General features: G+C 38.4%; 1 protein-coding gene across 2 annotated transcripts in view; it reads right to left on the bottom strand.

Annotated features, from left to right (window-relative positions):
- The window catches only part of THOC2 (THO complex 2), a 102,864-nt gene extending 78,281 nt beyond the window's left edge, over positions 1-24,583 (bottom strand). For both annotated transcript variants that reach the window (XM_039487931.1, XM_039487932.1), the window contains exons 1-4: positions 24,435-24,583; positions 16,482-16,540; positions 12,839-12,930; positions 9,529-9,580 (exon numbers count right to left, since the gene is read on the bottom strand). In XM_039487931.1, the coding sequence (XP_039343865.1) occupies positions 9,529-9,580; positions 12,839-12,930; positions 16,482-16,540; positions 24,435-24,502 (271 nt within the window). In that variant the 5' untranslated portion in view covers positions 24,503-24,583. The remainder of the gene's footprint in view (positions 1-9,528; positions 9,581-12,838; positions 12,931-16,481; positions 16,541-24,434) is intronic.
- Positions 24,584-24,958: the final 375 nt, after the last annotated feature.

Genomic DNA, 24,958 nt, shown 5'->3' with positions numbered 1-24,958 from the left:
ATTGTGGGCATTTTGGGGGTGTCAGGACTCAGTGGAGGTCGGGGTAGTCAGGGAACGGGGGGAGGGGTGGGGGTGGAGTCCCACGGGGGTGGTTGGGGAGGAGGTCCCGGGAGGGGTGGTAAGGGGACAAGAAGCAGGATGGGTTGGGATTCTGAGGGGGGGCAGGAAGTGGGTGGGGGTCAGATGGGGGCAGGGCCAGGCTGTTTGGGGAGGCACAGCTTTCCCTACCCTAAAGCTCATTCAGCAGTTTGAGGCTTGCAGACAGCTATTTAACACAAAGAGCCAAGCCATTATCTTTTCCATGGGGGAGGGATCACATGAGAAGAGCAATATCCTACACCACCTACCTCCTTCCCAACCCTACCAGGGAAGACCCCCCCCCCTTGCATTCCCCGAGGCTCCAGAGGGGTTATTTCAGTGGTTCTCAAACTTTTGTACTGGTGACCCCTTTCACATAGCAAATCTCTGAAGGTGACCCCCCCCCTTATAAATTAAAAACACTTTTTAATATATTTAACACTATTATAAATGCTGGAGGCAAAGCCGGGTTTGAGGTGGAGAATGACAGCTCATGACCCCAGTAATAACCTGTGGGTCGTGACCCCCTGAGGGGTGCCGACCCACAGTTTGAGAACCCCTGAGTTAATTTAATTTTAGTACTCTGTGTCCATTCACATGCATGTGCTATTTTGAGCATTTCAGTTTTCACAACATAGGCCTATTCCAGATTCTGGAACAAGCTCAAATGCTCAGTTCGTGGAGTATGTACATAGTCTATACTAAAGACAAACCCACAGTAACTGTCTCCAGTTTGTGAGGGACCCCATGGAGCCAGTCTCTAGGAAACAGATAAATGCATGGAGGTTAAGTCCATTAATGGTTATTACCCATCCTGGCTAAGGAATGGTGTCCCTAGCCTCTGTTTGTCAGAGGGTGGAGATGGATGGCAGGGGAGAGATCACTTGATCATTACCTGTTAGGTTCATTCCATCTGGGGCACTTGTTATTGGGTACTGTCAGTAGACAGGATACTGGGCTGGATGGACCTTCGGTCTGACCCGGTATGGCAATTCTTATGTTCTAAGCTAAATGAACCCAAAGTTATGGAGACAGATATGAGTCAAGGAAGCGAGCAGAGTATCAGAAACCTGGAAAAATCTCTGATTGGATGGGCTCAGGCGTTTGGTCGCAAGCTGAGGTGGTTCAAAAGTTTTGGATTTTTTTTTAAGCAGAATTTTTTATTGTTTCTTTAAACAAACACAGCAAGCAGCAAATATTCGGCCACACACTTCTGAAACCACAAACCATGTTCAGGTTTTGGCAGACTAATTTCAGCTTTTCAATTAAAAAAAAAAAACAAATTTTGAAGGAAAGCAGACATTGTCCGTGATTTTTTTCTGCTTTTTAAAAACCCCTAGTTTTTGATCCAAAAAAAGTTTTGATGGAAAATATTTGTCCAACCCTTTTAATGAGCTTTAGTGCCTTTTAGCACTAGCTGATGCGGAGAACAAGTGATACCTTGTAAAGGTGACTTGAAAAGAAGTTCTCTCAAAACTGGGTTTGTGCCAAGATGCGGAAGGTTTTTAAATGTTTATTTTTCCCAGGGCTTCCCCCCCCGGGGGGGGGGGGGGGAGGGAGTGCCCTGGGCCCGGCCCCCATGAGAATATAGTATTCTATATCAGAGGGGTAGCCGTGTTAGTCTGGATCTGTAAAAGCAACAAAGAATCCTGTGGCACCTTATAGACTAACAGACGTTCTGCAGCATGAGCTTTCGTGGGTGAATACCCACTTCTTCAGATGCAAATGACTTGCATCTGAAGAAGTGGGTATTCACCCACGAAAGCTCATGCTGCAGAACGTCTGTTAGTCTATAAGGTGCCACAGGATTCTTTGTTGCTTTTAGTATTCTATAGTACTGCAGCTTTTTTTAATGGAAGGGGCCCCTGAAATTGCTTTGCCCCAGGCCCCCTGAATCCTCTGGGCGGCGCTGCCCTGAGGCCCCTGCTGCATCCCACACCCCTTCTGCACCCTGATCCCCCTGCCTGCACCCCAATCCCCTGCTGCACCTCAACTCCCTGCCCTGAGCCCCCATCACACCCTTCATGCACCCTCTGGGGGAAGGGAGGGGGTGAAGTTGGGGTGGGGACTTCAGGGAAGGGGTGGGAAGAGGCGGGGCCTCATGGAAGGAGTGAAGTGGGGGCAGGGCTGGGGGCTGTGACGGGGGGTGTCAGTGATGTGGCCCTTGGGCCAATGAACTAGCCCTCATGTGGCCCTCGTAGTCAGTTGAGTTTGAGACCCCTGGTTTAACTAATCTTGTGCACAGAACAACTGTTCTCTCCTCATTCAAATTTTTCCTCAAAAAACACTCCCCCTTTCACCAGGCCTATTAACTCGAGTCTTCCATTGTTATATAAAACATGTTTCCTTAAAGATTTTAAAATTATAAAAAAATAACTGTTTTGAACCCCAGGTTGTATTATGTATTCTGCCTCTCACAGCCTGTATCTTTGATCCTGTTGCTTACAATCCCTTACTCCATATCTGTTATCAGTTATCACTTTAGATTGCGAACTCTTCAGGGAGAAATATTAGATGAAATTTTGCTCTGAATTACACTTGTGGAACAAGAGAGAATTCAGCCCTTTATCTTTTTATTTCTGCATGTAAAACTGATATTCACTCACCCACTGAGCTACAGATAATAAATGAGGTAATGAACATATCAAAAATAAATGCCAGTTACGCAAAAATCATTTGATTTGGAAACAGAACTACTATCCTGAAGACCCCTGGCTACATTAAATTTTACTAGCAACTGTATTACGTTTGAACCCAAGCAAAATTAATGATCAAGTATTTGGATTATAAATTTTTTAGGGACAGGAAGCATGTTGTTTCGATGGACATGTGAGGTTACTAATGAAACTAAATCCAGCTTATAAATTAATAAATTGTTTTTAAGCAAGTTTGATTTCTAAAATAACAGCAGTATACAAATAAAACCATTTTCACTAAAAGGGAGCAAAGAAATGTACTGGCCTAGTCTCTGAAATTCAATTTTCCATTGACGTTTTGTTTTCTCAAAATAGAATGACAGCACTTTTTTGGAAATATTACACATACACTTCTATTCTAAATAAAAAGAGCGATGATCTGTGACAGACTAAAGGAAAGACATTTAAATATGAAGCACATATGGCCAGTGGTGCTGGAACAATTTTTATAGTGAGGGTGCTGAAGGTAGAAACCAGGTATTAGAGTTATTAATAGGGCTGTCAAGCAATTAAAAAAATTAATCGTGATTAATCGTGCTGTTAAACAATAATAAAATACCATTTATTTAAATATTTTTGGATGTTTTCCACATTTTCAAATATTGATTTCAGTTACAACACAGAATACAAAGTGTACAGTGCCTACTTTATATTTATTTTTATTATAAATGTGCACTGTAAAAATGATAGAATAGTATTTTTCAATTCACTTAATACAAGTAATGTAGTGCAATCTGTTTATCATGAAAGTTGAACTTACAAATGTAGAGTTACGTACAAAAAATAACTGCATTCAAAAATAAAACAATTAAAAACTTTAGAGCCTACAAGTCCGCTCTGTCCTACTTCTTCTTCAGCCAATTGCTCAGACAAACAAATTTGTTTACATTTGCAGGAGATGATGCTGCCCGCTTCTTGTTTACATCATCTGAAAGTGAGAACAGGTGTTCACATGGCCCTGTTGTAGCCAGCATTACAAGATATTTACGTGCCAGATGTGCTAAAGATGCATATGTCCCTTCATGCTTCAACCATCATTCCAGAGGACATGCGTCCATGCTGATAATGGGTTCTGCTCGATAATGATCCAAAGCAGTGCAGACCAATGCATGTTCATTTTCATCATCTGACTCAGACGCCACCTGCGGAAGGTTGACTTTCTTTTTTGGTGGTTCAGGTTTTCTAGTTTCCACATTGGAGTGTTGCTCTTTTAAGACTTCTGAAAGCATGCTCCACACCCCGTCCCTCTCAGATTTTGGAAGGCATTTCAGATTCTTAAATCTTAGGTCATATGCTGTAGCTATCTTTAGAAATGTCACATTGGTACCTTCTTTGTGTTTTGTCAAATCTGCAGTGAAAGTATTCTTAAAACAAACAACATGCTGGATCATCATCCAAGACTGCTATAACATGAAATATATGGCTGAATGCGAGTAAAACAGAGCAGGAGACATACAATTCTCCCCCAAGGAATTCAGTCACAAATATAATTAACATTTTTTTTTTAAAATAAGCATCATCAGCATGGAAGTATGTCCTCTGGAACAGTGACTAAAGCATGAAGGGGTATACGAATGTTTAGCATATATGGCATGTAAATATCTTGCAATACCGACTACAAAGGTGCCATGCGAACGTCTGTTCTCACTTTCAGGTGACATTGTAAATAAGAAGCGGGAAGCATTATCTCCTGTAAATGTAAACAAACTTGTTTCTCTGAGCGATTGGCTGAATAAGAAGTAGGACAAAGTGGACTTGTAGGCTCTAAAGTTTTACATTGTTTTGTTTTGAGTGCAGTTATGTAACAACAACAACAAAAATCTACATTTGTAAGTTGCACTTTCATGATAAAGAGATTGCACTACAGTTCTTGTCTGAGGTGAATTGAAAAATACTACACCTCTACCTTGATATAACGTTGTCCTCAGGAGCCAAAAAAATCTTACCGCGTTATAAGTGAAACAGCATTATATCAAACTTGCTTTGATCCACCGGAGTGTGCAGCCCCGCCCCCGCCCCCCGGAGCACTGCTTTACCGCATTATATCCGAATTCATGTTATATCGGGTCGTGTGATATCGAGGTAGAGATGTATTTCTCATTTCTTTTATCATTTTTCAGTGCAAATATTTGTAATAAAAATAAAGTGAGCACTGTACACTTTGTATTCTGTGTTGTAAATGAATTCAATATATTTGAAAATGTAGAAAAACATTCAAAATATTTAATAAATTTCAATTGGTATTCTATTGTTTAACAGTGTGATTAACACTGTGATTAATCGCAATTAATTTTTTGTAGTTAATCACATGAGTTAACTGTGATTAAATCAACAGCCCTAGTTATTACTACTTCAAGCCAAGGAACCCAGTTCCAGCATGTATACATCCTTAATTCATACAGTTGTGACAAAAGCAGAGATTTGAGTATCAACAATTATTTGACATTTTCCAGATTTTTCAGTTATGCCACAACTGTTTTATTCAACAATATTTTAAATCCGCTAAAGTCTAATTAATTTGCCCTGAGACTGAAAAACTGTAATGAACTTGCTGCTTTTAAACAAACTGAGCTCTATCGCTCTGTGAATGTGATACTGTATAATTTATCTAAGTTTCTGCATCTGAATTTTTTGAACAAATTTTCTTTGTAATCAGCTTTTAGAGTTATTCAAGAGAAAACAATCTACCCTATATTTCCTATTATCCATAACATGTAGAAATCAAGTAGCAATTACCAAATAATATGCAGTAGCATAATTACTGTGAATTTTAACTCAGCTGTGCGCTCAGTTAACTATAATGGCTTGTCTATAAAGTAACTGGGCAATTAGTCTGCATATTCTATAAAGAAAGAATCATTTTGACTTTTTCAATAAACACCCACACCAGATTTTTATACGTCAATATTTAATCCTTTTAAATATGTTTTCTACATATATGCAAATATGTTTTCTACAACTATGTTTTAAATCTAGAACTAGAAAAGGGACCAGGCCTTACTTGGAACTAATCATTTACATTGAGTACAAAAAAATCTCAATTGTTAGTTTAACACTGAAGCTGAGAAATCAAGTGCAAAAGTTAAAGTTACTCCTGCAATATTAACCATTGCTTTGAATGTACCTAGTAGTATGTATTTGTCTTGTTAAACAGTGATATATTTTGTATTATTAAAGTAGGATATCAAAATCACAGAGCACTTAACGTGGCTCTGGTTAATATCGCAGGAAGAACTTCCATTTTGAACTTCCTGCCATTCGATTTCTCAACCTCCTTCATGTTGCTTTAAATACTACTATTTGCATTTAGGGCCAGATTGTGGCCCACTTGTACAGCACTACAAGGTGCCCCATTACTACCTTACTACCCGTTACACGGCTCACAACACAGAAGGTGAATGAAGCAGCCTCTATAGAAGCATAGAGCATAGTTAGGTTGGCATGTCAGAAAACATACAGTAAGCTAGGTACAGAGCCAGTGAAGTTTACACTTTTCCCAGATCAGCAGTCAAACTGAAGGTTTGTGTACACTACCACTTAAGGCGATGTAAATTATGTCACTAGGGGGGTGGGGGGTGGAGGGGGTGTGAAAAAGCCACCCCCACAAGCAATGCAAGTTACGTCAACCTAAGCACTGTTCACACTAGTGGTATGTCAGCGGGAGACGCTCTCCCGCCAACATAGTTGCTGCCTCTCGCTGAGGTGGAGTAATTATGCCTCTCCTGTCAGCATAGCATATCTTCCCCAGACGTGCATTGGTGCAGATGAGCTGATGTAGCACAGTAGTATAGATTAGCCCTGAGTCACAATCTCTCTCCTGAACTACTCCAGACACAATGCAACAATGCATAACCCCTATCTCAGGGAAGATCATTAATGCACAAACTAGCCCTCATTTTCCCTGACATTTTTTAAAAGAACAAATTCCAGAACTATTTAATTCAGGGATATTAATAAGCCCACAATCTTCACTATAAAAATCAATCAAAATTATGTTAATATAGAAGCTAGAATGATATCGATCACGAGACATTAAAAAAGGTCTTTTTTGCCAATCCCTTGTTTCTACTAATGGAGAATTTGAGTGATCCCAAGGATTCTGTTTTCAGAAACAATTTAGGGTAGGCCAAGCCAGCATTATCTTCTCCTGTAGCCACAACTCTCTCAACAGCTACTGTTGAGCACTCAGGTGATATGCAAAGCAAGATGACATCTCCTTTATTTATAAATTAGCTTTCTTTCCCAGCCCCAAATGTTTCTGCTTATTTATTTACATTTGAAAAAATCAGATCCAAAATACGCATGTTTTTGCTGCAGGATTTTGGCAATAATGCACAATATCAGACAGAGCCCTCCAACATAAAGGGGGAGAAAAAAGTCAGTTTCCTAAATGAAATCAGCAGTTACATTTACACATTCTTGTAGATTACAAATCTGGAAAAGAAAGAAAAAGAACAGTCTCAAGAGTTTCTTGGTGGTCCATACAGATGTCAAACCAAAAACAGAGAAGATGTTGCTGCTGATACTAATGGTAGTAGCTGGGCCAGTATTTCAGTGATGTTAGCAGTTTTGGGTAAAATGCTATATATTCCTGGATAACAAAATCTTAAATATCTTTAAGAGAAGACTCACTGTCCCTCATTAGTCAAATGAAACTGCAAGATCACTCACTCAACTAAAGCCACATCTCAATTCAATTTAACTTTTTGAACTACAGTTTAAAACTGTTTTTCAGAATCTTTATCTCACTAAATATATATATATGAAATTGAACACAAATCTGACCTCCCGCCAGAAATGCGCTCATAACAGATCAGGTTACTTATCAAGTTATAGAGCTCATATGTTTGATGGTATGGGAAGAAACAGCTCTTCTGATTGCTATCACTGTAGCTAGAAAGAATATTCCTTTGAAATGGGTGGGCTATGTTCCTTCTAATTTTAAATCTTCCTGAATTTGAATCTTCTTATATAATAAATTTTTCATAGGTCAGTTAGCACCATTTTTGTAAAAATTACCAAAATTTCTACATAAACTGCTTAAAATATATGACTGTTCATCCTTTGATTAAAGAACTAGAACACAATATTCTTTGCCTTGTGTTTTATACCATTTTATATTTATTTATTTTTGTACACAGATTGACCCTCTTGGGGTAATCTGATCTTTGAGGGCACAAGGGTCTGTCCACACGGATCTGACTGCGGCAGCAGGTACTTTATTAGTAGCTGTGTTTTCATAGTATGTGTTTTTCCAGATATATGTGGATTTACATCATGCCTGCAAGTATCTTCTTAGTTTGTTTTATATATTATATAGTCTGTTTGAAAATTTCAATAAAATATCTTAATTAAAAACAAGGTAAACCATGACATCTTTCTACTGTTAAAAAAAGGCAGGAAGAACTTTTAGTAGATAGAGGGAAACATAAGAATATAAGAAAGGCCGTACCGGGTCAGACCAAAGGTCCATCTAGCCCAGTATCTGTCTACCGACAGTGGCCAATGCCAGGTGCCCCAGAGGGAGTGAACCTAACAGGCAATGATCAAGTGATCTCTCTCCTGCCATCCATCTCCATCCTCTGACAAATAGAGGCTAGGGACACCATTCCTTACCCATCCTGGCTAATAGCCATTTATGGACTTAACCAACATGAATTTATCCAGTTCTCTTTGAAACGCTGTTATAGTCCTAGCCTTCACAACCTCCTCAGGTTAAGGAGTTCCACAAGTTGACTGTGCGCTGCGTGAAGAAGAACTTCCTTTTATTTGTTTTAAACCTGCTGCCTATTAATTTCATTTGGTGACCCCTAGTTCTTGTATTATGGGAATAAGTAAATAACTTTTCCTTATCCACTTTCTCCACATCACTCATGATTTTATATACCTCTATATAAAAAGAAAAGTTTTGGTCAACTTCATATATTGTAAAAGAATAAAGTGTACTTTTTTCTCTTGCATCTTATCTTTAAAGTATGTGTTTTGTCTATACTCATTGTTCTTCCTGTACCTACCCAGCTGACTGTATTTCTGAACAATAGGTATAATGTAAGACTAAGCTCCATTTCAGTAACAGCATAAGTGTAAATACAGCTACAATAGCAACTACCATTACTATTTACAATCCGGATTTGTAAGAATTAAAGACAAATTATGATTAACATGTTTATAAGAGCTTTTGTTTAAAAGTCATAATTATGGTTACTATTGCTAAGTCAGTGACTTCACAACCTCTAAGAGCAAGCTTCTGTAACTTTTTTGTGCATGTATTTCCATCGACTTTAATGGGACTATTGGAATAAGTAAAGGTTGCACAATCAGGACAGAAATGTACATATGTTGCTCCTTTTATTGGGAGTTCTGAAAGGAATTTTTGTAAATAAGAGCCTCATCTCCAACATGGATTCTTCCACAAAACTACAATAAAGGGCAGATAATGCCTAGAGACTGCTGGGAAACTACCAAAAAATCTTCAGCTAAAAATAGTCAATCATTAAGACCAGTAATCTGCCTCTGTTGTCTGGAAATTTGGATTGCCTGACACACTGCACCAATGCATTAGTACTAATGGCAGAAACTTCAACTCTGCTAGTTATAGGGAGATGCATAATAGTCCTGTTCAAACAGATTGTAATTACCATCAATTTCCTTGACTTCTAAACAACGTACATATAGTTTGGTAAGGCATAAGTAGTGTTTTATTATGTAACACACACTTCTCCTTCAGTGTGATGAAAGGAAGAAAGAAACCTACCCAATATGCAGAATACATCAGCAAGGATGGAGGACATGTCATCCCGAAATTCCTAACAAAAACAAAAAAAAGACAGTAAATGCAGGAATACCACAATGTGTAATAAGAATATTTTAGTCTAGTGTTTTAATAAAGGAATAGAGTCTTGACAGAAATGTCAATTTAGATCCACTAACATTACTCTTGTTAAATCAATGAACAGGAGTGGTTTAACTATCTATTGTGCCTGATGTGTTTGGTAAAATACAAAAGAACATATTAATACAAAGGAAATCATTATCAAGTGAGCTGAAAAGTACTGAAAGAAAAATCCAGTAAGAAAAATCTCAACAACAGTTAAACTCATGTCTGAGGGTATGGTATAAGTTTTAAAAGTGCACTGAATTAGAAATGCTATTATTAGAGGCTGACAAGACACGCCCATTGTACGTCCATGTTTTCAAGTGCTTCTACAATTCAGTTTTGGAACTAAGTATTTTATATTTATTCTTCAACCCAAAGATGCCTTTTTTGGGTGCACAATTAAGATTCAATTAACCGGGTTTGGGTTCTTTTTGTTATTCTAAGTGGTGGTGATACACAGTTAAATAGAAATGACATTCTGCATGCCTTAAGAATATTCTTTTGCCTGAACAGCATATTGAAGAATACTTTAAGCCAGCTAACTTCAAAAAAGTTTTGATTAATAATCAAATTTAAAATTATTTTAAGAATGTACTGTGCATCAACAGTACACTGAATTTCCTAAATATAATTTTCCAAGTTTACAGTTTAAAGCATGTCCACAGCCAGTTTTATTCATTTTGATAATTATTCAAAACTATATAGTGTCCCAAACAAATCAAAGTTCTGACTTTTGCACTTACAAAATCCGAACCATAATATCGTTTTTAACTTATATAAACATATAAAACACACATTTCATTAAAGTTAAAATGACTGAACACCACTTAACAATAGTGACTGTTTCAGAAATGGTGTAAATAAGAGGTGGAGTGTCAAAGGCACAAATGACAGTCAGGTATCCTAAGTCAAGAGAATGTAGGTACCCTAAATGTCATTTGTGCCTTTGAACATCTCCCTTAATTTCGAAGTTAAAAATCAGAGAATTTAAGAAATGGCTTCATGTAACAAATCATCTGCCAAACTGACACCATACACTATGTACCCAAACACTAACACACAGTAACTCCAGATCCTGGGGTTCCCGTTTCACCCTAGGCTGAGTACATTGAAAAGACAATGCCATATAAATCAAGGTAGATTAAAAAAAATTAAATTAAAAAAACAGTTTGTTTTAAATTAAATCATACATGGTTTTCTTTTTAAAAATAAATCTATTTAAAACTGAAATTGAGAATCTATGTTAATTACTAAATTTACTTTAAATCTATTATATGATTTAAATAAAAATAATATTCAAACAGTATATGTTTGCTGCCAGAATTTAATGATATTCAAACTACTGAACTGGTGGAAGTTGCTGGGGCAGCCTACTGCAGTGGTTCTCACCAGGTAGTATGTGTACCCCTCGGAGTACACAGAGGTCGTCCAGGGGTACATCAACTCATCAAGATATCTGTCTAGTTTTACAACAGGCTAATAAAAAGCACAAAAGCAGTCAGTGCAAACTAAAATTTCATACAACTTGTTTATACTGCTCTATATACTATACACTGAAACGTAAGTACAATATTTATATTCCAATTAATTTATTTTATAACTGTATGTTAAAAATGAGAAAGTAAGCAATTGTTCAGTAATAGTATGCTGTGACACTTTTGTATTTTTATGTCTGATTTTGTAAGCAAGTAGTTTTTAAGTGACGTAAAACTAGTTTTGTGCATTCCAGTTTCCATCCAAATACAGCTGGGCAAAAATCCAAAACAATAATCATTTAGTAAATAAGAAATGCATCACTCACCATTTTTTAACATAATAAAGAAGTAAAAACTTAGAATCTAATTAAGTGCACATTAGCTATACAATTATACAATATGAGAAAAATGTAGTTAGATATAGCATATCCTTCAGGTCAGCAAAAAGAAATACCAAAATTAGCATAACGGCTGTATTCAGTTGCAAATCAATATGTTTTAATGGTTACCAACCAGTGAAAATCAACCTCTCTAAGAAAATAATTAAAAAGCACAACAGCCAAACAAAATTAAAACAGGTTATCTAAATCAGTCCACCCTTCCCCCGCCCCCCATAGCTTCAGTCCTGAGGTATTTTTAAATATGTTGGAAATTTAAGTGAGCTCCACATAAATCAGACATAGCATTAGCTAAAAAGCCCACAGCGCTGTTCTATAGCTACCCCAAACACCCACTCCTCCCTCCTGAACATTCTAGTATCTAAACTATTTTCTACAGTAAAAGTACTGATTGTAAAAACTGAAAGGCTTCGCTAGCATTGTGGGTACACAAAAGAACAATAAAGTTAAAAAAGATCCAAACTTCCCAGTCAAGAATGTCCCCCATGTATGTCTATAAAACATTTGTTTCTCTCTTCAGCTTTTCACCAGATGATCCTCAATATACTTTCCACAAATACCATTTTAACCTAGCCTTGGGAAATTTTCATTCAATTACAGTGCACTTCAACAGGAAAGATGTAGCATCACCAACATATTCTTTACAGTGGTCTTGGCACAATAGTTATAACTGTATACAAGTAATATTTGTCATTTCAGTGTTTTCATTCCCTCTCTCTTCACAACACACAGTCTTGCATCCGAAGAAGTGGGTATTCACCCACGAAAGCTCATGCTGCAAAACGTCTGTTAGTCTATAAGGTGCCACAGGATTCTTTGCTGCTTCTACAGAACCAGACTAACACGGCTACCCCTCTGATATTTCACAACACACAGTAGACCTTAAAGTTATGCTGAAACTATAAGGTGCTAACAGTCAAAAGTATCACCTTAATTGGGAGGGGAGGGGTGAAGAGGGATAGAACAAGATGGGCAGAGTATCTGGCATAGAGTTACACTTCCAAGTCCACTTCACCAAGCAGGAGAGCTTCCCCCACCGACACAGCGCTGTCCACACCGGTGCTCAGAATGATGCAACTAACGTCACTCGGGGAGTGGCTTTTTCACACCCCTGAGCACTTGAGTTATACTGAACTAAGTGCTAGTGTGTACAAGCCCCAAGAGTAAAAGCAGTTTCTTTAGAAGTTTTAAGGGACTATGGCTGCAGGGTCTGGTGTGTTTCTGCTGGTTAACCATTTACTCTGACTTCCGTAAGTAATAAGCTAACTAAAATATTAAATAAACCTACAGCAAGTAGTACAAATATATACTTACTATAACATCACTGAGAACATTAGAAGCTTGATCGTGCTTTAGGTTTCCCTTGACAACGTGATTTGCAAGCTCATACAGAGCCTGCTGGATATCTGTCAAACATAAAACATAGGATCACAAGTGTTAGGTAATCCTTGGTCTAACTTTTAGGGAAAATCTATTTTTTCCCCCATTTCACCCAGATTATTTATTTGTATAAGGCAGCGCTTTGAGGTCCCAATCTGGCCTCACGGTACAAGGCATTGTACAAGCACATAGCAAAATATGGTCCTTGCCCTAGAGATTCTATGGAAAGAAAGTTAAATGCCATAGACTAAAATGGGATGAATTATTACAACAGTCTCATGCACAACAATATGAGTTTAACTGGCTAAAGTTAAACATAAAGACACATTTGCATAGTCCACATAAATTGGAGATTACGTCATGACGAAGGAAAAATACTATAATAAACTAAGTTGCAGCTATAAAAATTAAGATAATCAATATCCACTTCTTTAGGTGGAAAATTAATAACTAAGTAACAATTTGTCAGGCTGAATACTTCCTAGAGAGAAAAGTGAGAGAAAAACTTCTATGACTAAGTAATGTCACATGCTTCAGAGCGTTACATTAAATTGCAAAGTTCTTCACTGCTCCTTGGAACAGAGACTGTGTGTTAGGGGAGAATTATAGAACATTAAGTACATGCTTGTTTTGTACACATGGTTCCAGCAAAAACAGATGGCTACACTATTTTAAATGTATAGAGAATTGTCTTTAAAACACCTTATTACAGTGTGAGTAATACATTTATAATAACTAATGTGACTAAAAGACAAAACACAAAGGAGGTACATTTTCATTATGCGTATAACTATATTACAGGCCAGGGGTGGCCAAATCGCTGCTCCTGAGCCACATGAGGCTCTTTTACAGTTAAAGTATGGTTCACAGAGTCCCCTCATTCTCTGCCTAGCAGACTGGAAGCAGGGGGGGAAGCTTGAGGTGGCGGGGTGACGGGGTTAGGGACTTCTGAGAGAGATGACTGGTACCTGTTGGGAGGGGCACAATTTAAAGGTCCCTCCCAACAGCTTGAGTTATGCCCTCTTAGGCATGACCCCCTACCCTCAGCAGCCTCTCCCTGCAGCTCCCAGGTGTTAGCTCTCCATGGAGAGGCAATGGCAAACACCTGGGAGCTGCAGGGAGGGGCAGGGAGAGGCAACAGCAAAAGCAGTGGCTCACCCTGCAGCTCCCAGCTATTTGCCACTGCCTCTCACTACGGCTGCAGCTCCCAGCTTGCCAGATCCAGCAGCTGCCTTGCAGGGAGGGGGCCGTGCTGCAGCATGTTAACTGACCACGGCCAGCAAACCCTGGCTAAAATTGGGGTGGAGGGAGGGCACGAGACCCCATGTAGTATTTCTGATGAAGGAACTCTAATTCGTCAGCGCTTAAGCCAATCTCTAACTATTAGAATTCAGGAGGAGACCTAATGTGGGGACATGTAACCCCAACCCTCCGTACTGCAGCAATCTTACATCTTCCTCCAAAGCATATGGTACTGGCCACTGTTGGAGACAGGACAATGAACTATATGAACTTCAGGTCTGATCCAATATGAAGTAGATGTTTGAGGGGGTTGTTTAAATTTTGGGTGGATGTTTAGGATATTTGAAATATATAATTTTCAAAAAGAAGCATTTTATAGTAGGTCAACATATGCTCCAGAAATAATTTAAAAAGTTTAATACCTTAGTCATCAGATGAGACAGAATCAATCTCTATTACACTTACAGACCTTCTGTTCTCAGCTTAAATCTCAACTTAGTCTGAGAGAGAAACAGCATCCGGGGCAAATGTTAAAGTATAGCAAAAAAACTCTTGGGGCACAGACTGTCCTATCTGCTTGTATACCACATAACCCAATGGAACCATAATCCTTGATTGGTGTTTCTAGGATACTACAATAATAATAATCAAAATACAAATAAATAATTTTAATATATAAAGGAAGCAGCAGTTGAATTTGATATAGAACATTCTCAGAATTTTAAGAAGTGCTGGTAGTAACAATTCAGACAAAAATAATATGAATTAATCACAGTTTTTTTTTTTTATTGAAAGCACCATTGTTGTATCTAAGCATCTTAAAAAAGAAAAAAATAAAATTTAAAGTGTTTTGTCTTCATGAAGCTAATTTATCTTCTGAAATAGATAAATAGGAGTTCCCCAGTAGACTGTGGGCCTGATTTCCTCTCACTAGTTTTATAACAAAAAACACTGATTTAAATGGAGTTATTCCCATTTTACATCATTGTGAGAGCAGAATCAGACCCTTTTATGTTTTAATTGAATGAGAATTGCTCAATTATAGAGACTGCATAAATTTCATTTTTTTAAGTATGTCACCAAATCTAGTTACTTTCTTCAATCAGAAGGAAACATCACAAATTCTAGACAGCTTTATAAATTGTATTGAAAGTTTTAATCTCAAGTTTATAAAAGTCAATACAGGAAGATGATGACTGAAAACAGCTCATTTTTGGGCCATCAGCCTTGTATTAAAACAATGACTTATTCTAAACATATTTGGGAGTTAAAATATATTTTTGCAATTTTACTGATTTGTTTAACATTAAATACTTTTTATTTTGCAAAATTAATTAAATCACATTGTGTTTCACAATAATAATCCCCTCTGCTTTTATCGTTTCCCAAGGCAACTGTTTTAACAAGATCCCCAGACACCACCTAAACAAAGTAAGCAGCATTGCAGACTCCATAATATTGAATCTTTCCTTTCAGGGAATCATGCAGAGCAAACAAAGCCAAAATTCAATTTATCTTGTTTATGTTGAAAAATTATGCTTTTCTATTTTTCCTTCGACATTTTAATCATTCTAATTCTTAAAGCTGCCCATCAAAATTGTAAGTATGCGCATTTTAGAATGAACATTAAAACCCTTTTAAAAATTGGAACTTTAGAAACTAAAACTGGCAATATATTTACCCAAGGAAGACAGAATTGGAAACTAAGAACTATAACTCAATAGGAGCAAACTCAACAATATGTTTAAGAGTTTATATTTGCATTATTAAGCAGCTACTTCTGTACGTTCCAAGCATTTCTTATATACCTAATTCCTTGTTAGAATAAAACTCAGCTCTCCACAAAATGTAAGCAGTTGGACTTTCATTATGGAACTTCACAAGGAGCTTTGGAGATTAAATCCACCTCCCCAACCAAAGACTGGTTGCAGGTCTGCAGAGCGCTCCCTTTACATACTTCCTATGTGAATGTTTGAGATTAACTGAATCTGTGTAAATGGATATCCTCCTTGCTGTATGCAATGAGCTCCCCTTCTTATTATGCAGCAATCACCATACATATTGACATTCCATCTAGGCACACATATGGACCCTGATCAATTTCATATACACCTCTACCCTGATATAACGTGACCCGATATAACACGAATTCAGATATAATGCAGTAAAGCAGTGCTCCGGGGGCGGGTGGGGGGAAGCGGGGGGCTGCGCGCTATGGTGGAGCAAAGCAAGTTTACTATAATGTGGTAAGATTTTTTTGGCTCCCAAGGATAGCGTTATATCGGGGTAGAGGTGTATATACACACTCCAAGTATATTGGGTGATATCAACTTACCTCTGAAAGTCACATTTTCATGGCTTTTATTTTCACTGAGCATGCGGCATAACTGCAAACTGAAAAGAAAAATATTCTTTATACAATTTCAGTTTTCAAAAACAGTCAAAGTTCAGTTACAAATAAAATTATATAGTACTGTTTGCTGTTCTATATGTATCTAGTTATTTTAGATTATTTTGACAAACCAAACCAGTTGAAAACCAAAACATAACCTTTATTCAATACTTAAAGCTAAAATTATGATCTTAATTTAGAAAAGTTACAAATGTTGTAGTACTTCCATACACCAACTTCTGGATTGCCACACTTTCTCAGCACGACTCCCAGAAAGCTGAGAAATTAAAGCAATATAAGGACATGAAAGTAGGCAAGGAAACACTGCCATTTACATAATATCATTAAGAAGTGACATGCAAGTATCTTTCTAATGTCCATTATTGAACTTTTGCCCATATGTATGTTTGACATATTTGTTCACTTTTTAATGCTAGGCATAAAGCATTCACATAATTTCACAGAACATAATCCCAGCAAGGGGAAGGAGTGTGCACACACTAAGTAACTATTTTAATCTTTGAATAAAAATATAAAAAGGTAATTATAGGCTGGAGGGTTCTGTCCTCTGGATCATTGTCTGTGTTATATTGTGCAAATCCCATATTTTAAAAAATATGTCTACATAACAGCATTCTAAATCTTGTATCCATTTTAAAAACAACACTGGATTGTGAAAGAGAAGACCTTATATATTTTAAGATTTTTATTTATTTTTTTAAAATAGCTATCTGTGCACCCAGGTGGGGCTTTGACTTCAAAAATGCTCTTCAAGGGTACCCGGGATCTTCCTGCGCTGTTCTCACTGCAAGATTAGGCCCCAAAACATAAGAGCAGAGACCTAAAAAATGTGTAAATGCCTACACTGATAAAAATGTAGTAGACTGCTCAAATCGGATTCTTTTAAAGTTTCCAAGAGAACAATTATATCCTTGTAAGGACCACAACTTTAGATATATTACAATTCATTTCAGCGTCTGAGAGAATTAAAAATGAAGACAGCATCGAAACTATGCAATCTCTATATTCTCTCATAAAGATATATAAACTCATAGCAGTATGTTATAATGTAGATTATATATAAAAATATTAGGCTTCCTTGATATCATAACCAAAATTATATATTAACTCTTGTAAAGAAAGCTCATACAACAATCATAGCCAGTCATTCAGGCTGCTTGAAACCAATGCACACAACTCACTTCCAATCTGATCCAAACAGCTGTTCTATCAATCAAAGGATTAGATGATTTTAACAACAAAAAGATATATATACTGTGTCAAACATTAAGAAAATGTGCAATTTCAAATGTAAACATAATGCAATAAGCAGGTTCACTGTACAGCTACATTATGGAAGTTTTTGTGCCATATGAAGTAAAGGTATGGCTCAAATTATTATTATTACTTTTTTACTGTCACAGAAAACACAATAGATTCTCTCTAACATACCACATAACATGGACAGGTCTAGTTCTAAAGTTGGGGCCAAGAAGCTTCTATTTCATTCTTTCACTAATGGTGAATTTTCTTCTATTCATTATTAACCAAGATAAATAGACCTTTAAAAGCATTTACAAAAATCAATATTTCTTCAAAAGAACTATTTCAGGCCATCTGATCTCAAACTAGTCTTTCTTCTGAGTCTACTATGTATTTTTTTAAATATTAAATAGATTAATTAGTACACATTACAGTCAGCCTATGTGCAGTCATTTCTACTATCTGCTTAAAATTAACCGTCAAACCAAGTCCTTGATCCTACACTGGGATCCACTCAGGCAGACCTTTTGGAGCACAAAGTCCTTCCGATATCAGTTTTTATAATGGATCAACAAGCTGTGATGTTAATGGAACTCCACTGTGTGCTGAAGTGTCCACTTCAGTAGATCTTAGTGCAATTTCAAGGATTTTAAGTTGTTTCTATACTACAGACAAATATAAACTCCCATCACACACAACAAACTGAAATGAGACTCAAAATATCAAGAATGCTCTTTCAGCTCATCTTGAAGATCAACCCATTGTTTAACGTGGCCAAAGAAATCACTAAAGCTACTCTGACACACTACACGGTCCTGGATTAGTTTTTTAATTTACAAGAAAACAAAGGTGTCATTGTATAAGTTCAATGGATCTGTCCGCCCAGTACCAAGCAGTGGCGAAATACACACAAATAAGATATTATGGTATACTTAGAAGGGTTAAGAGAGACACATGTACACTCTGCGTGTGTATGTGAACACGCGCACATATAAAAATGACCTTACCGTGAACAATGTTCAGTTTGGGTCACCTCATTTAAAAAAAACACAGGACTAAAATAAAGTTACAAGTGTGGGAGCTTCAAAGAAGATTAAGAACAGTTAGTAAGAAAAGAAAAGAAAAAAGAAAAGAAAAGGACCAGCACTAACTAACCTCTCTCAAAAACAAGTGACACACAAATTAAAAGGCAAAAAATTTTAAATACTTGTTTCCAATATATAACTGGTATGTGAAACTCACTAATTGCAACAAATAGTTCAAAAATTGTCTAAGAAGGACTAGACATTACAAGTCAGTAAAAAAGCTCATTAAATTAAGTTAGAATAGAGATGTACGAGTTTAACTGGTTAACTGATAAGCCTGATGCTCACCGGTTTCTGTTAACGATTAAATTCTGCCCAGGGTCCCTCCGGGCTGCCAGCCCCGCAGCCACCTGGCATCCCAGTGCGGCTGCCAGCCCCGCAGCCAGGATGCCAGGCGGCAGCAGGGACCCCTGGGCGCAGGGGCCAGCAGCGGGGACCCATGTAAAATGTGGGGGTGCTGCAGTACCCCCACACACACCCTAGTTCCTATGGGTAAACGTTTAACTGTGTAACTGACAGAAACTTAATCGGTTACACAGTTACTGTTTTTATATGTTATTTACATCCTTCGTTTATAAAGTGTACAATTATAAATACTTATAAATAAGGGCTGTGAAGAATTTATAGGAATCGGATTGCTGATTGCTTAGACTAATCTGTTATATTCTTATTTTAGAGAGTAGCCATCTATGCATATGTCCAGAATCTTTATGATCTGTTATGACTTAGTATTTTTCATACTGCTTAGAATAATATAGAGATTGAATTGTCTTAATCTCTTTGTCAATGCTGACTATAGATATTGCATTTTTTAATTTACAGTAGCATGATCCACTCCATGCTTTTTGATACATTTGTCATACATGTTTATCAAAATAAACAAAGACTCTTTAAAAAGTACAAAAGATCAGACTAGCAAGGATAATATGTAGGGCTGTTGATTAATTGTAGTTAACTCATGCGATTAACTTAAAAAAAAATTAATCGCAATTAATCTCACTGTTAAACAACAGAATACCAATTGAAATTTATTACATATTTTTGGATGATTTTCTACATTTTCAAATATATCAATTTCAATTACAACACAGAATACAAAATACAGTGCTCACTTTATATTACTTATTACAAATATTCGCACTTTAAAAATGATAAAGAAATAGTATTTTTCAATTCACCTCACACAAGGACTGTAGTGCACTCTCTTTATCATGAAAGTGCAAATTACAAATTTAGGGTTTTTTGTTACAAAACTGCACTCAAACAAAACGATGTAAAACTTTAGAGCCTACAAGTCCACTCAGTCCTACTTCTCGTTCAGCCAATTGCTAAGAGAAACAAGTTTGTTTACATTTACAGGAGATAATGCTGCCTACTTCTTAATTACAATGTCACCTGGAAGTGAGAAGAGGCATTTGCATGGCACTGTTGTAGCTGGTGTTGCAAGATATGTATGTGCAAGATGCACTAAAGATTCATATGCCTCTTCATTCTTTGGCCATTGTTCCAGAGGACATGCTTCCATGCTGATGATGCTTGTTAAAAAAATAACGTGTTAATTAAATTTGTGACCAAACTCATTGCTGGAGAATTGTATGTCTCCTGCTCTGTTTTACCCACATTCTGCCATATATTTTATGTTATAGCAGTTTCGGATGATGACCCAGCACGTTGTTCATTTTAAGAACACTTCCACTGCATGCTTTCTGAAGTCTTAAAGGAGCAACACACTGATGCAGAAACTACAGAACCCAAGCCACCAAAAAAGAAAATCAACCTTCTGCTGGTGGCATCTGAGTCAGATGGTAAAAATGAACATTTGTTGGTCCTCACTGTTTTGGACCATTACCAAACAGAACCCTTCATCAGTATGGACACATGTCCTCTGGACTGGTGGTTGAAGCACCAAGGTACACATGACTCTTTAGCGCATCTGGCACGTAAATATCTTGACATGCCAGCTACAATGCCATTGAAACACCTGTTCTCATTTTCAGGTGACACTGTAAACAAGAAGCAGGCAGCATTATCTTCTGCAAATGTAAACAAACTTGATTGGCTAAACAAGAAGTAGGACTGACTGGACTTGTAAGCTCTAAAGTTCTACATTGTTTTATTTTTGAACGCAGAGGGGGGGTTGTACGTAACTCTACATTTGTAAGTTCAACCTTCCTGGTAAAGAGATTGCACTACAATACTTGTATTAGGTGAACTGAAAAATACTATTTCTTTGGGGGGGGGGGGGTTTACAGTGGAAATGTTTGTAACCAAAAATAAATGTAAAGTGTGCACTGTACAGTTTGTATTCTGTGTTGTAACTGAATATATTTGAAAATTATCGAAAACATCCAAAAATATTTAAATAAATTGTATTCTATTAACAGTGTGATTAATTATGATTTATTTTTTAATTGCTTGACAGCCCTAATATTACAAAAGCCATCAACTCTCATGCTTCAGAGCATAACCTGATCACCACACTTTTATACAGTATTATATAAGGAGCAATATGTAGTGGGCTGTTTACATCTGCCTGTTGAGCATCCAGAACTGGTCACAGTCAAGAATCAAAATACTAAACAAGAATCTATTTGGTCTATTTCATTAGGACAATTCCCAAATTGTAAAATAATGTTTAAGTATAGATAACTAATAACTTTGCCAACATACCATTTCAGACTGTGATCTTGCTGGATCTCATGAGCTACCCTACATTACCAGAAATTAATGAATTTTCCTAGCTGTCCTCACCTTTCCTTCCTACTAACCGTAGATTGTTCCCCAGACACTTTTTGGTTCAAAACATAGGCTTGAGAATAGGAGCTTGCCCCCAATGAAAAAGATGGGTAAAACAAGTTTTGCTAACATTTGTCACTTAGCTTTAGTTGCTAGAAATACAGGTGGTGTCCTTCTACAGCTCATCTCCTTCCCACACTTTACGAACTTAATCAGTCATGCTATGCGTTTAATTTACGCTGCAAGCTCTTTAGAGCTGGAATCATGTCCTAGGTCTTCTGCAAAGCACCTAGCACCTTTTCTAAGCTTCTAATTCCTCATTTCTAGAACTGTTACAAAATATTTTTGAAGCATTTCATTTCGATATCTAAAATGAATGTAAAATGCAATCAATAAATGCTTTTCTTTATTAACAGAAGGGATTGGTCAGTGTTTCAAAATAAAAATTCTAGAAAAATTACTCAGTATGTACTTTCAAGGAAACCAGAATTTTGGTGTGCAAGAAATCTTCTGGAATGTTTGATAGATACAATTCTTCACCTTTAAAAGATTTAAACTGATAACACTGTGATAAGCCATCATGGATGGACCAAAATCATTTTATATTCTGTTTTGTTTTTTAAAAGCATGGACTCAAAACCTAGGCTAGAATACTTTCATGTAACATATTTCCAAGATAGTCTTTTTGTTAGAAAATGGTTTAGCTGATCTGTATGAATCTTATAATAGCCAAAGACTAAGCTAATCTATCCCTTCTAAACTGCTGAAAATTTGCTTTTATAGCACTACCGAGTCTTCAAACAACGCACGTATCTTTACACAATCAACTATGAAATATATCTCAACATTAACTTTTTATTACCCCACTATCATAAGAGGGTATTCAAAAATGAATCATATTGAACAGTTTGCTAACTCAAACGTGAGTAAGAACTGGACCAGAAAAAAAATGGTAAGTCTTGACTACATGCCTTGTACGTGAAACCTATGTTATATGAAAAATACTGTGTAATTTACTGAGCTACATCTATTTATATATATTTAATAGACACTGCTTAAGTATTACATTTGTATATTCCATTGTTCTTGCTATATACACATAAAAATTTGTAAACAATGGCTAATATACGGTCTCTATACTTATTCACTATCTTTCAAGTTTATTGTGAATTCAGTTGTCAACATAGAATCCTAAACAGGGAAAGTTAAAAAGGAGTTTGAACTTTAGTTTCTTTAATAACTGCAGTGTAGATGGGCCTATATTGTCAGGGGACCCTATACCATACAGCTGTTTCTTTATTTGGTCATAATACAGTTTAGTTTTTAGTACAGACCAAAACGTGTTTAAGCCATGGTTATGTCAAGCCTATATATAGCATGATGCAAGGGCACTAACAACAAAGCTATTCCACTCCTTTCGCTACAAAATGGAAGAGATCAAGGGAATTACAGTGGTGTTTGCAGAGGGCCTTTACATTCTCCATTCACCTCACCACCTCTTCCCCTCATCCAGCTTTTAAGAGGACTGTACAGCTGTGCCAATTTGAGTAAGGGAAATTTGATGCTGTGAATACTATAATGTCTCACTGAAATTCACCTCAAAATATTCTACGCTTAAAATTTAACTTTGAAAGTGTCATCACTTTTAACAAATGGCAGAGAGATGGAAGTTTTTAAGAGCTCTTCAGATTAATCTACATTAAAAAACCTTCATCCCAAGTAACAAGTCAATGTTAAATTGAGGAGATTGTGAACTTCAAGTCAAACCTCCTGATCAGAGGCAACCCCAATACATACTGGGCAATAAATACAATCAGGGAACCTGCCAAAGTGGAGACCTCTTATGAATAGGATCTAGGTCAGCGTAGGCAACCTATGGCATGTGTGCCGAAGGCGGCACGTGAGCTGATTTTCAGTGGCACTCACACTGCCCGGGGCCTGGCCACCGGTCCGGGGGGCTCTGCATTTTAATTTAATTATATATGAAGCTTCTTAAACATTTTTAAAACTTTATTTACTTTACATACAACAATAGTTTAGTTATATATTACAGACTTATAGAAAAAGACCTTCTAAAAACGTTCAAATGTATTACAGGCAGGCGAAACCTTAAATTAGAGTGAATAAATGAAGACTCGGCACAGCACTTCTGAAAGGTTGCCGATCCCTGATAGGTGACACTGACAAGGCATTTCTTTTCTCTGCCAAGCCCAATGGACACAGATGGATTTGGGAGGGCTGAGTGGAACTTTCTTGGCACACAAAGGCCCCCCCGCAGGAGCACCAGGATGGGGTGAACCATGCACGGTAGTGACCACTCTGGGCTGGCTCGGGGAAGAGACGTGGGCGTTAAATCCCTCGGATCGAAGGATTTCGGGGTTAGGGCCTTGCCGGGGAAGCTCAGTATTGGGGCGCCTGACGCTCCGGCACTGGCGGAGCCAGGTGAACTCGAGAGCCTGGGGCTCAGCCCCACGGGGCAACGCTCGGGGGAGCTTAGCCCAAGGGCAGGAAGGGGCGTTTGGGACTCGTGCGCCCAGAGCCCAGCGAGCCGAGCCGGGCCGGGGGAGGGGGGCCGGGTCACGCCCCGGGGAAGGCGCTAGTGAGGGTGAAGGGGCACAGACCCGGCAGGGGCGCTGAGCCCTTTGGGGTGCGGTGTGGGGAAGGCAGCCCAGAGCCCTGCCCTCTGCGTTCCCAACTCCCGGCCCCTCCGCCCGACCGGGCCCCAGACTCCAGCTCCTGCCGCCCGCCCGGCAGGCGGGCCCCAGGCTCCGGCGCCCGGCCCCCTCCTCCCCCCGCGCGGCCCCGCACTCACAACTCGCTCTTGCCCGATTTCTCCCAGTTCTTTATCCACTCGGCAGGGAGCGCCCCCGCCGCCGCCATCTTCCCCGTGTGGCGCCGAGAGCCCGGATGGGGGAGCGACGGGCCGGGGTCAGAGGGGACGGGCCGGCCCGCCAGGCATGACGGGAAACGGGCCCGGGGCAGCCTGGGAGAAGAACGCGCACCCTGCCGCCGACATAACGCTCCAGAGCCCGCCTCCCCTCAGCGGCACTGCACCGCCGCCTGCCCGCAAACCTCCCCGGCCGGACACCGCCGGGCCTAGCGAGTCCCCCGCCCCCCGATAGTCCGGCCACACCGGGCCTGCAACACCCCCCCCCATAGACATGAGTAACCCCGAACGCCTAGCAACCCCCCCCCATACACTCCCCCATACACCAGTAACACCCTGCCCCCCCATACACCGATATCACTGGGCCACAGCAACCCAACCAAATACATCCAGCCCCCTGCAGTCCACCCACTGAATACACTAACACCAGGCCCCTTGTAATTCCCCTT

The sequence above is a fragment of the Mauremys reevesii genome, linkage group 9 (assembly GCF_016161935.1).
Source record: "Mauremys reevesii isolate NIE-2019 linkage group 9, ASM1616193v1, whole genome shotgun sequence".
NCBI lineage: Eukaryota > Metazoa > Chordata > Testudines > Geoemydidae > Mauremys > Mauremys reevesii.
The sequence above is the reverse complement of the archived record's forward strand: the minus strand, read 5'-3'. Positions and strand labels throughout refer to the sequence as shown.